The sequence below is a fragment of the Callospermophilus lateralis genome, chromosome 1 (assembly GCF_048772815.1).
Source record: "Callospermophilus lateralis isolate mCalLat2 chromosome 1, mCalLat2.hap1, whole genome shotgun sequence".
NCBI lineage: Eukaryota > Metazoa > Chordata > Mammalia > Rodentia > Sciuridae > Callospermophilus > Callospermophilus lateralis.
Genome location: NC_135305.1, coordinates 171,949,808 through 171,964,887, shown reverse-complemented (window position 1 = coordinate 171,964,887; position 15,080 = coordinate 171,949,808). Strand labels below are relative to the sequence as shown.

At 42.9% G+C, this 15,080-nt stretch overlaps 1 protein-coding gene across 3 annotated transcripts in view; it reads left to right on the top strand.

Moving 5' to 3' along the window:
* Positions 1–15,080, top strand: part of Ptprg (protein tyrosine phosphatase receptor type G) — a 713,787-nt gene that overhangs the window by 637,807 nt on the left and 60,900 nt on the right. The window contains exon 14 of one of the 3 annotated variants that reach the window (XM_076870809.1): positions 5,483–5,569. The exons of the other annotated variants lie outside the window; for them this stretch is intronic. Within the exon in view, the coding sequence (XP_076726924.1) occupies positions 5,483–5,569 (87 nt within the window). The remainder of the gene's footprint in view (positions 1–5,482; positions 5,570–15,080) is intronic. 3 annotated transcript variants of the gene reach the window in all.

Genomic DNA, 15,080 nt, shown 5'->3' with positions numbered 1-15,080 from the left:
CTTGAGTGTTCATTACCAGCATGCTGTAGAAGAGTTTTAGCTGCTATGAAAAGGGCATTTGTGTGCACTTAGAATTATGCAGTTTGCAAAGATTTTTTTTTTTTCCTGGAATCCTAAAGGAAGTTGCATCCAAGGTAGCTCTTTTCCTTATGGTGAGTCAAGTTGTGCCTTTGAAGTGACTTTGTACATCTTAAGACCTGGCTAGCCAAAAACCTTCGATTGAATTTTCACCATCCCAGACCTGTGTTTAGCAGATAATATTCCCACCTAATTGGCATGCATATCTTAGGAAGTGGTTAGTATTATGTCCATTTTGTACATTGGAAGATTAATGCTTGGTAAAATAAGGTGATATGCCCAATTCACAGTATTAATCTCTGGATCCTGGGCTTGAACTCAACTAGTCTGATTTTTTCCTCGCCTGCTATCTTCCCCATCACATTACTTGTCTCAGATGAGGGAGTAGCATGCCTGGGGGAAAGCATTTGCTTCATTCCACAGCCAGCTCCAGTTGTATGTGTTCGCCTGTCAAAAAGACGCTGCAGGAGTTTGGAAGGCTGGATTGCAAGATCAAAACCTGTCTGAGGAGTTGGGATTGTGGCTCAGTGGCAGAGCCCTTGCCTCGAAAGTATGAGGCATTGGGTTTGATCCTCAGCACCACATCAAAATAAATAAATAAATTAAATAAATGTATTGTGTCCATCCACAGCTTTAAAAAAATAAATAATAGTTAAAAAAAATCAAAAACAAAAACACCTGTCTCAGCACTTTAGCAAGTTCCTAAACAACTTGGCCCCGTCTCAAAATCAAAAATAAAAAGGTTGGGATGTGGGATGTGGCTCAGTGGTTAAGTGTCCCTGGATTCAATCCCTGGTTACCCGCCCCCCCCTACACACACACACACACACACACACACACACACACACACACACACACAAATAAAAAATTAAAAAAAAAAAAAAAAAAAACCCTGCAGGAAGATGAACTCACTCCTGCGCCACCTTCTCATTGTGGTGGTCACCAGTATGTATTTGCGGTTTAGAATTGCCAAGATCAGTGGAAGAAAACCTCAGGGACCAACTATGTTCTTAGGTATTCTGGAAGCTAAATAAGGATGTATCTACTCAGTGACATCTTCATTAGTCTAAGAAGGATTTGATGTTGTATAATATAGCCTGTTTGGTCTCAGTCCCTGCTGGTCAGTTTTCTTGATGATAAATTTAGTATCTTATTAACCATAACTTGGAAAAGGATTTCCCAAAAGCATAAACCAGCTTTACTTCTCACATAAGTATGAGCTAACTACATGGGTCCTGGGACAGAAAACTGGAAACTCTATGTGGAAATTATAACATCTGACATCAAGTTTTTTAAAATTTGATATCAGAAAGGTTGCATGCTCTGAGCAAGGTAGTGCACACATGTAATCCCGGCTACTCGGGAAACCACAGCAGAAGGATTGCAAGATCCAGGCCAGCCTGGGCAGCCTTTGAGGTACCTTGTTTCCCAAAAAAAAAAAGTTTCATGCTCTATTCTAATCTGGAAAATGCACGTCCCACTTGAGCCATCTGTAAATCTGGCAAATCCATCAACACCAGTTTAGCCACATGAGCTCATAGAAAAGAGTTTCTTTTAGTCCGAGTCCCTTCTTTAGACTTTTAGAGATTTTTGTTATTCATGTGTGCCTCTTCGTTAGGAATGCCGTTCGTGTACACAAGTGAGTTCTGTTGACATTGCAATTTTTTTTCTTTCCTGGATGTTTAGTGGGGGAGAAATAAATACGAAGGGAGGCAAACCACAAATGTGTGGGGGATTCGTGTTGGCACAACAGGGACTTGGGCAAACAGACAGATGCTCGAGGAAGTGGGGTGTGGGCATGTGGTGACACGCCTCTCGGGCCTGTAGGATGACTGACCACAGTGCCTCACTGGAACTCAGATCCCTCCTGTATTCCCACAGAAGCAGCAGCGACACCCATCTGCTCTGTGGCCGAAACTTCAAAAGTCGGCTTGCTGATGAATGGGTCTGGATTAGATGTTTCCTCCCATTCCACCCCAGGAAAGCCTGATTATTCTTCATTTGCATACAGTGCAATAAGAATGGCTTTCCCTAAGCAGGTGACATTGGAGGGATAGCAAAGGGGAAACGCTGCTAATAGAAACCACTATTGATGGTTGAATTAACACAAAGCACGTGCTATGGTACTGAATCCTGGAGCAGCCACCGGTGGTGAGCAAGCCGTCAGGGAGCCCTTTACCCCCGTCCCTCAAGAGAGATGTAGGTCATTTCTCCTTCTGGGAGGATGTAGCTCGCAGGTTTTGGAGTTTCTTGCGCCTGGGGTTTTGTATTGTGTGGCTGGCCTGTTCAGTCCTCCCTTTGTTCATTCATCCGTCACTTTTGTGCCAGGCACTGGAGGAGATTCATTCGAGGGGTCCTGTCTTGCAGGGGGTTATATATAGCTTGAAGGAGTAGATGAGCAGGTAAATAAAGATCATCCCAAATAAAGGTCAAAAACTCCAAACCAGTGATCTCCCAGCCAGTTTTATTCAGCTGATCATTTTAAGTTTTTGAAATATTTTAGAAATAAGACTGGACTTGAAAGCCCAGCTTTGTGGGTTCATGTGGCAAATCGGAAGGTCTGGCAACATAGTCCTCATTGCCCCTTCTGGCACTGTTGGGCTGGATGGAGCCCCTTTGCAAGGGACACTGGTTCTCCAGTCCAGCCTCTGCCCTCACTGCTCTTTGACACCTGGCCCCTGTGGGTGGTTACATTCGACTCCCCTGGCTGCCATGTGCTCCAGGATGTTAACTACAGCCAGAGTGTGGTGGGAAGGAGCGGGAGTCAGGGAGGGCTTCCTGGAGGAGTGGCTGTTTGGGTTCCGACTTTTGCAGAACAAAGAAAAAGGACAAATGTTTAGTTGGGCAGCTGTTGAGCAATGACCTGGAAGTGCTCAGTCCTGGCACATTGAATATCACCAGGGGCCAAACTCCTCTAGATGCCCTTCCTGTATGCAAAGCAAAGGCTACTTCCACAAGAATGATCAGGATCTTTTCCAGGGGATTCTGTGCATACACAGGCACAGGGTTTTCAGTTCCAGTTGCCCAGTGTCGTCTTGTGCTGAGAGAATAAGAATGGAAAGGTAGGTCTTCGTAAAACTGTTCTCATGTTGAGAAAGATCAGACTTTCTAAGAATAACTTTTGGTGGCTTTTTGTGATCATGTCTATCATTTCAGTGTAAGACCTCATTCAATGACCCATGGATATACTGGGCATCTCCCCTTCCAACTCCCTGCCCCACTTTTAAAATCAGTCTGTGCAACCCCTCTCTTCCTGGAACTTGAACTTTTGGCCATATTTCAAGACCTTTTTTTTTTTTTAATCATTAGTAATAATTTATTACCATTCAACTCTTCAAAGTCTGACAATCTGTCAAGCCAGTAAAGAGAACTAGAGCACAGTTTATGATGCCAGAAGATGGCTTGCTCGGAGGGTTTGGGTTTGTGATGACACTGGTGTTAAACTCACTTGCTCTGAGATGCTAACCAGAATCGGGGAGGGGAGCCTTGGAGGTCCCCAGCTGTTCAAGGAGGTGGCTCTTTTTTTTTTTTTTTTGCCTCCATACAAATGTGCACAGAGATTGTGGCAGCTAATGCCACAGATCCCAGGCAACTTTTTGCTCAATAACTGTTTCCCAAATGGCTACTGGGGGTGGGGGGGCTTTCAGAATTCAAGAGAGCTGTCAGTTGTTATAGTAACCGGCCCCCTGCTGTCGAGTTGGCCCTGAGATGCCAGTGGAAGCTCTTGGAACAGGCTAACACACAGTCATTAGACAAAAGCAGGGCAGGAGACACAGCTGAAGGCTGCTGTTTAAACATAGCTCCATGATACTTGAAAGACTGGACCCACTCTCTTAGGGAAGATGGATAACATCCTTGAAGCAAGCTCACTTTTCAGGAAGGAAACTCCCTGGATGTTGTGTGGTGAGCAGCCACCTCTTTGAATTTCTCAGAATTCCATGCCTTCTCTCCCAGGGTTGATGGTTCGCATTTGCTCAGGTAGCCCCCGTGATCATTAGCTATTGATGGTGTGGCATTTGCTTCTCCGCGAAGTGTTGTCAGTTTGCGGGTGGTGGTTTGAAGCGCCTGTGATTGTATGTGAGGAAAAGCTGCGGAGATAGCCGGCTCCGCTCCAAAACTCCCGAAAGAGTGAATCTGGCAGGATTCAGAGTAGGGCTAAGGGTTGAGAAAAAGTCTAAATATTTGAGGAAGCTGCAAATTTCAAGTTTTTATGAAAATTTGTAAAAACATTCCAACACACTCGTGATTTCTTCAGATTAATGTTCGGAGCCACACGGCATATCTGTGACGTTTAGGGGGACAGTGGTGTAGTTCCGGAATGTTCTCAACAGAGGGAGACAAGAAGTTCTGAGTTACAGCAGTCCCTCCCCCTTTGTAGTCATACTCCCAAGTTTTGGCTTCTCCAAATTTTGGTGCCTGTGCCAAGTGCTTTTACCCCATGCACAATTAATAATTATCAAAGAAAGGAAAACATTTATGAAGGGAAAAAAACCTAATACGGAATAACTAGAGGCTGTTTGTTCCTCGAAGTGAAAAGCTGCTAAACAGCAAGAAGTGACTCAATATTGCATCTACCTACCTGATGCAAGATTCAGCAGAGCATCCAAAAAAACAGAGCATCCATTATAGCTAATGAACTTGGAGAAAGAATAGGAATCATTGTAATGTGAAATCCTATAGCCCAGGTGGTTTGGGGTATCAAGTATAATTGAACAGACACTTTCAGGTATTCTGTGGAATATGTACATCTTTCAAAGTCTGTAGCTCAGTGTCATATGCTATGGTTATTTAAATTTTAAAGGGAAACTAAATATAGGATTTTATATATAGTAATATCTTGCCAATTGCTGTCCCCATCTCCCTTATGTATTCTACAATCTGTATTGTGAATCTGGAAGGTGGCCAGAGACGACAGGAATGCATGGGGAAAAGATGAAACCCCAGACCACTGGTCTAATGGTATGAAATTGAGAGGGAACTGTAGCAGGAAGGAGGCCCAAATGGTCCCCAGGAGATTCCTGCAAGGTTCTGTTCATTCCCATGGAATTCTGAGCCATCCTGTTAGCCAGGGCAGCTGCCAAAGGTGGAAGAGGAGGTCTCTGAACGACATGGTCATGATGGTACTATCCTTGCCTCTGTTAATACCAGGATAATGCTGCCTACGGATAAATAAGATGCTATTAGAACAAAGTTTGCATTTCACATTTCTGTCTCAGCATCAGAGATCTTCTCAAACACACCATCTTTGTTTGTGAGCTTCCTCCTTTGGTGGGGGGAATCCCAAGGAGGCCTGAAAACGGTGATCTTGGTGTAAGAGGGAAGGGGAGGGCCTGTGTGGGGCTCATGGTGGCTGACTAGAAATACTGTCTTCTACACCTGTTCTCTTTTGTTTTTGTCTATTTAGAGGGTGTAACAAAATAAAGTCCAAGGGCTTTCCCAGACGTTTCCATGAAGTGCCTTCTTCTGGGGAGAGAGGAGAGAAGGGGAGCAGGTGAGGGGCGGTCAAGCTTAATGGGGGTCTTGATGGCTGGGACTGGCTTGTGGAATTTTTGTTTTGTTGCCTTGGGGATTCAAGTCTTCTGGCTGAAACTCCCCTGTTGTATTCCAATCCTTGAAAGCAAGCCTTGTAAATATGAGCTCAGCCTGCTGGTAGCTGGTAGCAGTAGAGTAATGCGTGCGCTTGCTTCACTTTGTTTGGCAGTGGGGGGCGGGTGTCTCTAGATGGGTATATCCTGGGGTGCCCTGTGTTTGTGTGTCTATGTGTGCTGCATCCATTTTCTTTCCAAATTTTCAGATGTTTGCATGTTTTAGAGCTATTTTTAATTTTTAAAAATGCATGTATTTAGCTGTATAAGAGAAAAATATCTTTTGAAACCTGAATTTATTCATAATTAAGGAATGAAGAGTAGGAAGGGGGAGAGAGGGAAGCAAATGTGTGTGCTTTTTCATAAGAAGGGTGAACACTTTTTTATAAACAAAAGTGCATGTGTTTAGACAGTTTGAATACTTTGAAAATCCGTTGTCCTGGAGAGACTTACAACAAATGTTAAGAAGTCATGAATTCATAATCTTACCACACTTGAGCCTCTTGATAATATTTATGTAAGGCTTATCTTAGGCAAACTGTATACTATTAATATGATAATCTTTTAATATTGATAAGTAGGCTAATTCACTAGTATTATGTCACGAGTAGTATCTTTACTTTCAATTTATAGGACTTACATTTGGAATTTTACATGGATGATTTGTGTCCACTGGTAGTAGATAAATCAGAATATTGAGACAAAATTTCTATGCATTATAATCAGATATACCTATGATATCTGAGACCATATAATAAAGGAATTGTGACAGATTAATGAGAAAGTCCATGACCTATCTTCTTTCAAACAGTACGGTGCAGTTTTGGCTTTATAGAGAAGGAGTGAATGATTGCTGGCCCAGGTAATGTAACTATTTTATTATGTTTACTTATTTCTAGAACATTTTCAAAATGGAAGGATAAAAACTTGAATAGGTCCCCCCTCCCTTTTCTTTTATAGCTTTAAATTCAAAGATTCTTTTTTTTTTTTTTTTTTTGGTACCAGGGATTGAACCCAGGGACAGTTAACCACTGAGCAACATCCCAGGCCCTTTTTTATATTTTATCGAGAAGGTCTCACTGAGTTGCTTAGGACCTAAATTGCTAAGACTGGCTTTGAACTCATGATCCTCCTGCCTTGGCCTCCCGAGCCACTGGGATTACAGCATGTACCACCGAGCCCAGCTGTGCAAAGAGCTTATCTTAAGAAAGGGACTCCTGAACATCACTTGAATGTTTTATACTTGGTCCATTATAAGGTGCCTTTTTTTTTTTCAATCTCGAGGTCTCTCCAGAAACGATGCTGTAGCCTGCAAGACTATCTCACTTATGTACCTGGCCCCCAGTGTGGGAGTGCGCTTGTTATAGTCACACTGCAAGTTTTAAGAGAGACTTGGTGACAGCTTCTGTTATAGGGCACTTGGTCTCCTGAGTGAGAGAAGAACGGGTCAGCTTCAGCTGGGTCTAGGAGCTGGGAACCATCCTGGGAAGCTATGAGTATTTAAAGAAACCCTCTGGCTATAGATCACACCAGTTAGTGCACTTTGGTTTGCAGGGTGGTAGCTAAGAAAGGCAGGCTTTGCCTGTGCTTCCACCTAGCTGTTCCACCTCCTGGCTTTATACCACAAAGTCTGTTACAGAGCCTCAATTTCCTCATCTGGAAGATGGGTCTCCTGATAGCTCCTTTTTCTAGGATTGTCATGAATATTAAATGAGGTAGTATATATAAAAGGCTTAGTGTACAGATTACATCACCCTGTTGAGAAGATGAGGAAACAGGCTCTGTAAAGGTAAGGCAAGACAACCTGCTTAGGTGGCTGAGCCTGTTCCTCCCTGCTTCATCCTAGGGTTGCTCCTCCATGAGGAAGAGATGACTAGAGATCCAGCGGTCCAAAGTCTCTGTTTTTCCTGTCCTGGCCACTCTGCCATGCTCTGTCCCTCCAAAAGCTACAATTCCATGTACCTTCAACCACCAGCCCATGCCCTGCTCTGTCCTGTCCTACTGTGTCCCATGGTGCTCTGGGTGCTGCCTCCTGACCCAGCTCTCCCTTGCTGCCCATCTGTGACAGCCTTCTGGAGGGCAGAAGCCCCACTAAAGCCTGGCTTCTGTGGGAGCTGGAATGGACCAGGGCAGTGCTTCCCTCAGACTCTGTGTCCCACCTGTGCCCCCTCTCTCCCTCTCATTTCCTCTCTTGGCCTGCATATGCATCCAAAATGCAGCCAGGAATGGGAGGAAAAGCCCCCCAAAATGCCTGAAATAGAACCCTCCAAACAGCTGCAAGAGCTATTGGAGCTCCTGCTCTGGAACTTACCTCTCTCCTCCGGCACTCAGTAGCCCTTGATGTGGCAGGAGAGGGAACCCTGGGTGCCCATTAAGTCGCAGGGTAGAGAGGATTGCTCAAAGCTTAAGAAGGGAGAGCTGATGACTCTCTCAGAAAGGAGAGGACGAAACTATAAAAATCGGAGCACAGTGTTCAAGTTTTCAAAAAAGCCAATTTAAATTTTGAAGAGGCAATATTGACACAGTACAAAACCAAAAAGTTTAATCATATACACTCCTTCTCTCCAGCCCGTCGCCGACCCACACTGTTCCTACCCGTTCCCAGAGAGGTAGCCACTAGTGCTAGTCAGTCAGCTGTTCTTCCCAGAATTCTCTTACACAGGAACGAATATAATATCCCTTTTGTCCCCTTTGACACAGTAAAATACTACATATTCTACCATGCCCCTTTTTCTTTTTTTCTACTTTAACATGATTTTCTCTCTCTACGTATATAATTGGCTTATTCTCATTCAGAAGCATGGATTTTTTTTTTTTTTCCAGTATAGATGAGTCATGTTTTTTTGTTTGTTTGGTACCAGGGATTGAACCCAGGGGTGCTTAACCACTGAGCCACATCCCCAGCCCTTTTTTATATTTTATTTAGAGACAGGGCCTCACTGAGTTGCTTAATGGCCTTGCTAAGTTGCTGAGGCCAACCTCCAACTTGCAATCCTCCTGCCTCTGCCTCCCAAGCTTCTGGGATTACAGGTGTGCGCCACCCATGCCCAGCATATCGTGATTTCTTTAAGCAGTCCCCAAGGCTGTATTTGGGGTTGTTTCCGTTCTTTTGCTATCACAGACAATATTACAGTGAATAACTTTGTTTAGGTCATACTGCCAGTGGATACATGTAAATGCAGGGTGAATTCAGTAGATTGGCAGTATCACAGGATAGGTACGCTGTAACATGGGTGATGTCATTTTGACCTCCATTGTGGGATACCCATGGATTCCTGTTCCAGTTACAGCCTGTTCTTTACAGCCTCCCAAACAGTGTGCTGGCCGTTTTTTGCTAACTTCATCTGTGGAAAAAGAGATGGTATCCTCCTATAGTTCTAAAATGCTGCCTTTTAAGGGAAGTTGAACTATTTGTTTTTCTTATGTCTTTAACTTATTTTTCCTTTGTATTGTTGGTCTCTTTCTAATTAAGAGAGTCTCTGTTAGTAATATGGGTTACAAATATTTTTCCCCAATTAGTAGTTTCTTTTTAACTATGTTGATACTCCTTTGACTTTTATATTATCGAATGTATCTATATTTTTACTTCTGTTTTCCAAATTTTGAGTTAGTTAGAAAGTGTCTCCAATTCCAGGGTTGTTGTTTTTTTTTTTTCAATATTTTTTACGGGTTCAAGTTTTAATAGTAAATTCTGAAAACACTGGGAATTTAATCTGGTCGATAGTGTGATCAACATTCTCCCCCACCCTTGGTAGTCCCAAATATTTCAGGAATACACTAGTAAGAGACTATTTAGCAAAGAGGCACATGGTAACTTAATAATTCTTAAAATAACACTTTTATAGCAAATCAGTCCATCATGATGGTAATGAAATGAGCAGTTGCCAAAAGGCTTTTCCCAGACCATTTATATTATAAATACTGAAGAATAATGTGCAGTAAATAAAATGAGAATCCATTTACTACCTCCTCCCCAAAATGAGTTGGGCCATCGCATGAGCATGACTGTTCCCAAGTCAGTGGGTATTATGTCTGTTCCCTTAGCACAGTGGCAAATGGGACAGAGCCTCAGTCCAGATGTTCAGAACATTCCAGGCTCAGGTCCAAAGGGAGAGGCAGCTGCTCAAAGCCCCAGATGTCAAGCCATCTTTTCTAGGTGACTCCTGGGGGCTTTGGGAAATACCCTGCAGGGCTCACTTCTTGAAGCCAGCTGGGGTACAAAACCTGTTAGGGTTCTTGTCAAAATGTGGCTTAAAAAGTGGCCTCTGCTTTCTGATCTACTGAAAAGTGTTGCTTCAACTTCAGTCATTCCTACCTATCTTCAAAGGATTTCTTGGCTAAGCTCATGTTTAAGAAGAGAGTTCATTGTCTTGACCACTTTCATGTCTACTGTGAATCTTCTCCCACCTTCATAAAGACATTAATGACAGGCAGTCTGAATCACCCAAAACAGTTCTCACTGTGGAAACCAGATTTTTATCATTTGAACCTACAGCAGGAGTTGCCTGGCACACCTCTCTACCCAAGTGAAATCCAAAATATCTGGAAACATTTTTCTCCTCATTTAATATCTGCATCCCCAACCACACCACCATCCATCTGGCTGAGGATGTCATTCTTTTTCTCTCCCTTTCTGGCTTTCCTCCCCTCCTCCTATCTGAGAAGCCCTACTTACCCAAGCTGTGACAACCATGTGCCCCAGGATTTCCAGGAAAGTCCTGATATGAAGCACTCTGTTAGATTATCCTCAGAAGCACAGTCCCGTTTATCAATCTCAAGTCCCCTTTTTTGGTTTGGAAAATCTGCCAAACAGAAGTACGTTTTGATTTCTGAATTTGTCTTTTTGGAAGATCCCTTCCTGAGGAGACACCACCAGTGTAAACTGAGTGGTATAAACTGAATCACTTAACTTGCAGTACAGAAAACTCAACAGCAAGCAAGTTGTTGTATATGAAAGATCTCAACTTAGAACTTACGTTGGGCTCCTTTCCAAGTGGAACCCCAGAGTCACTTCAGGCAGATAGACACTCCTGTCTGAGGGAAAGCCCAACAATGCTCACAGCCTTCTCCTCCTCACTGTCACTTAAATGTTTTGCCCTGATAAATCAACCATGTCTTTTTAACACAGTTCTCGATCATCTTCCTTGAAGGCACATGAGCGTTTCCACCTTTCTATGTCTGAGTGGCTCTTATTCATACAACAGAGCCATTTGCAAAAGTAATGTGATTTCTGTTCTTGACAGCACAAGAATAAATGGGATGATTAGCGGACATGCCACTGTCAATTTAAATGACAGTCTATAGATCAGTTAGGATTGCTTGATTAATGTTCGTCAGCCACTCAGCCAACTGCCCACTGTAGTCTGCAATTAGAATTTGGAGCTGCATGCTGCTAATAAGTGCCTCTTCTTGTGATTATCAAACCATTGAGCTTAGTTTGAAGATAGTGACTTGACTTCTAACCCTGTCAACAGTTGGTTTGTTCGTGGGTCTGAGTTTATACACAAGTCTGGAAACTGGGTGAAGATCCTCCTCCCAGCCGGGGCCTAAACAGTCAGTGTTAATGGACAACAGTGTTGTTAGACTAAGCCAGGGACCCAGGATAGGACTAGTTGGACATCTCACACTTGTTGAAAAGAAGTCGATAGACCTTGAAAGCCCCTTGTCATCAAAGCAGTTTTGGATGCCGGCTCTCAGAGGAGCTTTGTGATAAACAGGAACCTTGAGTGGAATTCAAGACCTTTCTGGACTCGGTGTCAGCATTTTGCTTGTGTAAGTCTTGGTTACAGGGTCAGAGATTTAAGAGAGATTAGTTCTGCGAAAATGGTTAACCCGTATCAGAAACTGTCTGAACAGGTCCTGGAAAAACAAACAGAAAGGCAAAGTTTTTGTGTAGGAATTTGGTCATTCTGGGTGTTAATGCCTTAAGAAAGAAATGGGGGAGGGCATTGAAATCATGAGATTTTCGGGTTATCTTTATTGTTTTGAAGGATAAGCCTCTTGAACTGGAATATGTATTAATACTTACAAAGCACTATCAGAGCAGATGTGTGTATGTGCATGTGGGTGATTAGTCAAGAGCACCAGTTAAACCCCCAGACCCTGTCGTGTGCTGGTGGTGTGTGTGTGTGTATGTGTGTGTTTCAGGGACTTGGAATTGACAGCTAATTTGGGTGGATACTTCCTGCATCCTCATTAGAAGATGCACTCTGCCTTGTAAAGAGTCAAATTTTTTGTTGCTGTTTCTGGAAAGCTCTCCATCCTCGAGTATCTTCTTTATTTGAAAGGATAGAAAGTTATTTCGAGGAATTTCAGTCCAGGAGCAAATGCTCATGACTGTAAGACCAGAAGTCTCCCATGTCCTGTGGGCTTTTAGAAGGTAGATTCATACATCCATGCACACTCCTACCACGACATCACGGCCCATCCTCCAGATCTCCCCACATGGGTGGGGTGTGGGCTGGAAACCAAGGGAGCCACTAGCCTGAATCCATCAGCTATGGCAGAGGATGCCATACACACACTCTTGACTTCTAGTCGAACATTTCTTAGAAATATTTTCAAAATATATGTGCTCACATTGGTTTTTTAAGAAGGGATATGAATGAAGAAGAATGTAGGCAGCTTGTTCCCAGGCTGCTACTTGAAACTTCCTGTGGAGTTGTGCATAGATCTAACATGTAACCCATCTTTGATCAAGTATCAGATACTTTCAGGTCGTATGCAGGGGTAAAGTGGAAAGATACATACCACTAAGCAGAAGACCCACTCTGTGCAGCAGGGTGCTCACTCTGTGGGAGGCATGAGAGTGTGCCCAGTTTAGGGACCACAGATTCATGTCACCCACTTCACTTTCATTCTGTCCTGTTGCATTTGAGGAAATAACGTCTGCACAATGGGCTATTGTCTTTCTACCATCTGAACGTGTTCCATGGACATTTGATGTCACTCATTCTTTCTTGGTTGGTACTTTGCTGATAGGGTGGATTTTATAAAAGTCAGGACAGTTGGGATTCAGGACATCCTGAACCACTTAAAATTGGAGTAGACACTGACAACTTGAATTCCTTTATAGAAATAAAAATGAATTTTGCTCTCAGACAATTATTGCACAAGTATGGTTTCACGGGTAACATTAGGAGAAAAGGTTTTCATTTAAGAATCATAAGTCTCTTCCGTAACCTGAGAAAAGACATTCTGTGTGGGTAGCATAACTGGTTGCTCTAACTTGAGAGATTGCCATCCTGATTCTGAAAACTCAGGTTCTAACAGGAGAGGAGCAGAAGATCTTGAAATTCCTATTCAACTTCTACAACTTTTCTTTCTGTATTTGAGATCGTTATATTAATACCCTTCAAGTCTTGATGTCTGCAGGATCCCATATTGGATGAGAAACGAATTCTCGTTTGCCTTTTTTGGGCACTTTAATGGTACCTGCCATTCGTTTTTTTTCCAAATGGCTTCTTGGTGGCAGTGCTGGAGATTCTCAGGCACCATATTCTCTTTGTCACAGTCATTTTGAACCAGGAACAGTACACACCAGACTCCTTGGGAGTTGGGGGTTCAGAATATACAGGGCTGTGCCCATCCCCCAGGCCTACTCTGCTAGAACCACCAGGAATGGAGCTCAGCCCACATGAATATTAGGAGGATCATGAGTTTAAAGCCAGCCTCAGCAACTTAGTGAGGCATTTAGCAACTCGGTGAGACTCTCTCTCGAAATAAAATATTAAAAAGGGCTGGGGAGGTGGCTCAGTGGTTAAGCACCTCTGGATTCAATCCTCAGGACCCAAAAATAAAAACTCCCTCAACCAAAGACAGATGTTCTGCTGGTTAAATAACTCCTGCTTGACTGAAACTTGGATGTGGGAGAGATTGATTATTAGGATCCTACAAACTTCAACTGTGAAACAACATCAGAAAAACATAGTGCAATTATTGGTTAGGGAAAGCAGAAGAGAACTAATTTGGATACTGAATAGGGCAGTCAGGGTCAATGAAATTAATGTTGCCTGATCTCAGTTCCCTAAAGGGGACAGAGAGTACCCTGGAGGGATGGGAAGTTAAACAAAAAAAAAAAAAAAAAGCAAGCTATAAATATAGAATGCAAACTGGAGACCCATTGGATTACACTTTGTTAAACTTATAAATGCATTTCTTTGTTCCAAACATGATCTATTTCATCATTTCCCCCTTGGTGGTTTAGTTTTTGGTGCATGCCAGGCTAGCACTTTCCCCCCAGCCATATCCTGAGCCCCATCATTTTCCCTGTTGATGATACCTGCGTAAACATGCTCACTGTGGAAGTAAGGATCATTTTAGACGATTGCTCTTGGTGACCTAGGAACTTGTTTCACTTGAAGGAACTTTTAGGGTTAAGCTATTTGAAAGAGAATTAGATCAAGATAAATAGAAAATTGGAACTCCATGCACACTGGAGCCATTTCAGAAATTCTGTCTCCATTCCTCTGAATTTGGAATTGGAGATAGTACCTGCATGTTGGAACTTGTCACAGGTTAGAAGTTTTAGAGGCACTAAAACTTGTGGGTATTTTTCCTGTTCTCCAAAATCCCTTTGTTGGCTCTTTTTTTCTTTTTGTTTTCTTAAGACACTTCTAATGGTCAAGAAACAACTTTTTTTCCCCATAGGACTTCTCAGAAATGAGCAAATTAAAATGCAATGTCCAGCTGCTTTTCTAAAATATTAAACTCACTGTGGTGAATTGGAACATGCAAAGGGATCATCACAGTGTTGTGGGGTAGTGAAAAACCCTCATCAGTGCCTGGGTCAGAGTGGACCCCTAAGCAATAAATTAAATACCAACATTGTAGTATCTCCATGAAATGGAAGATTAAGAAAACATTAGCAATGAGGATGCCAACTGTATTTGTTATCAAGAAGATGTGTATAGTTCGATTGCACTTTGTTATTAAAAAATTGAAAAAGCAGAAAACAGCCATCTGTCAGAATTTGGGTGACATTACAACAGCAGCCCTCTGATCGATTTCCTAGTTCCATTCTTGCTGCCAAATAATCCATTCCTCACAGAGCAGCCCAAATGAGGTTTTTAAAAGAGGTGAACCAGAATGTGTCCCTCCATGGATGAAAGCTCTCCCTGGCCTTTTATTGCCCTTAGACACCAACCAAGGCCCTTTGGGGGCTCCTGGCCCTTTCATGATAGGCTCCCACCCTCCTGTCCAGCCTTTTCTGGCTGCCTTTCCATTCCTACATCTTCTGGGCCTACTTTGCTCCTAGGTGCTGCCACTAGCTGCTAGATCTGCCAGAGTGGTCTTCCGTTGTAACTCGAGAGCTCATTCTCCATGATTGGGTCTCAGCTCCAATGCTGCCTCCTTGGCAGAGTCCCTTCCTTCACCCCATATTTCTTTTTTTTTTTTTTTTTAATAGTTTCTGACTAT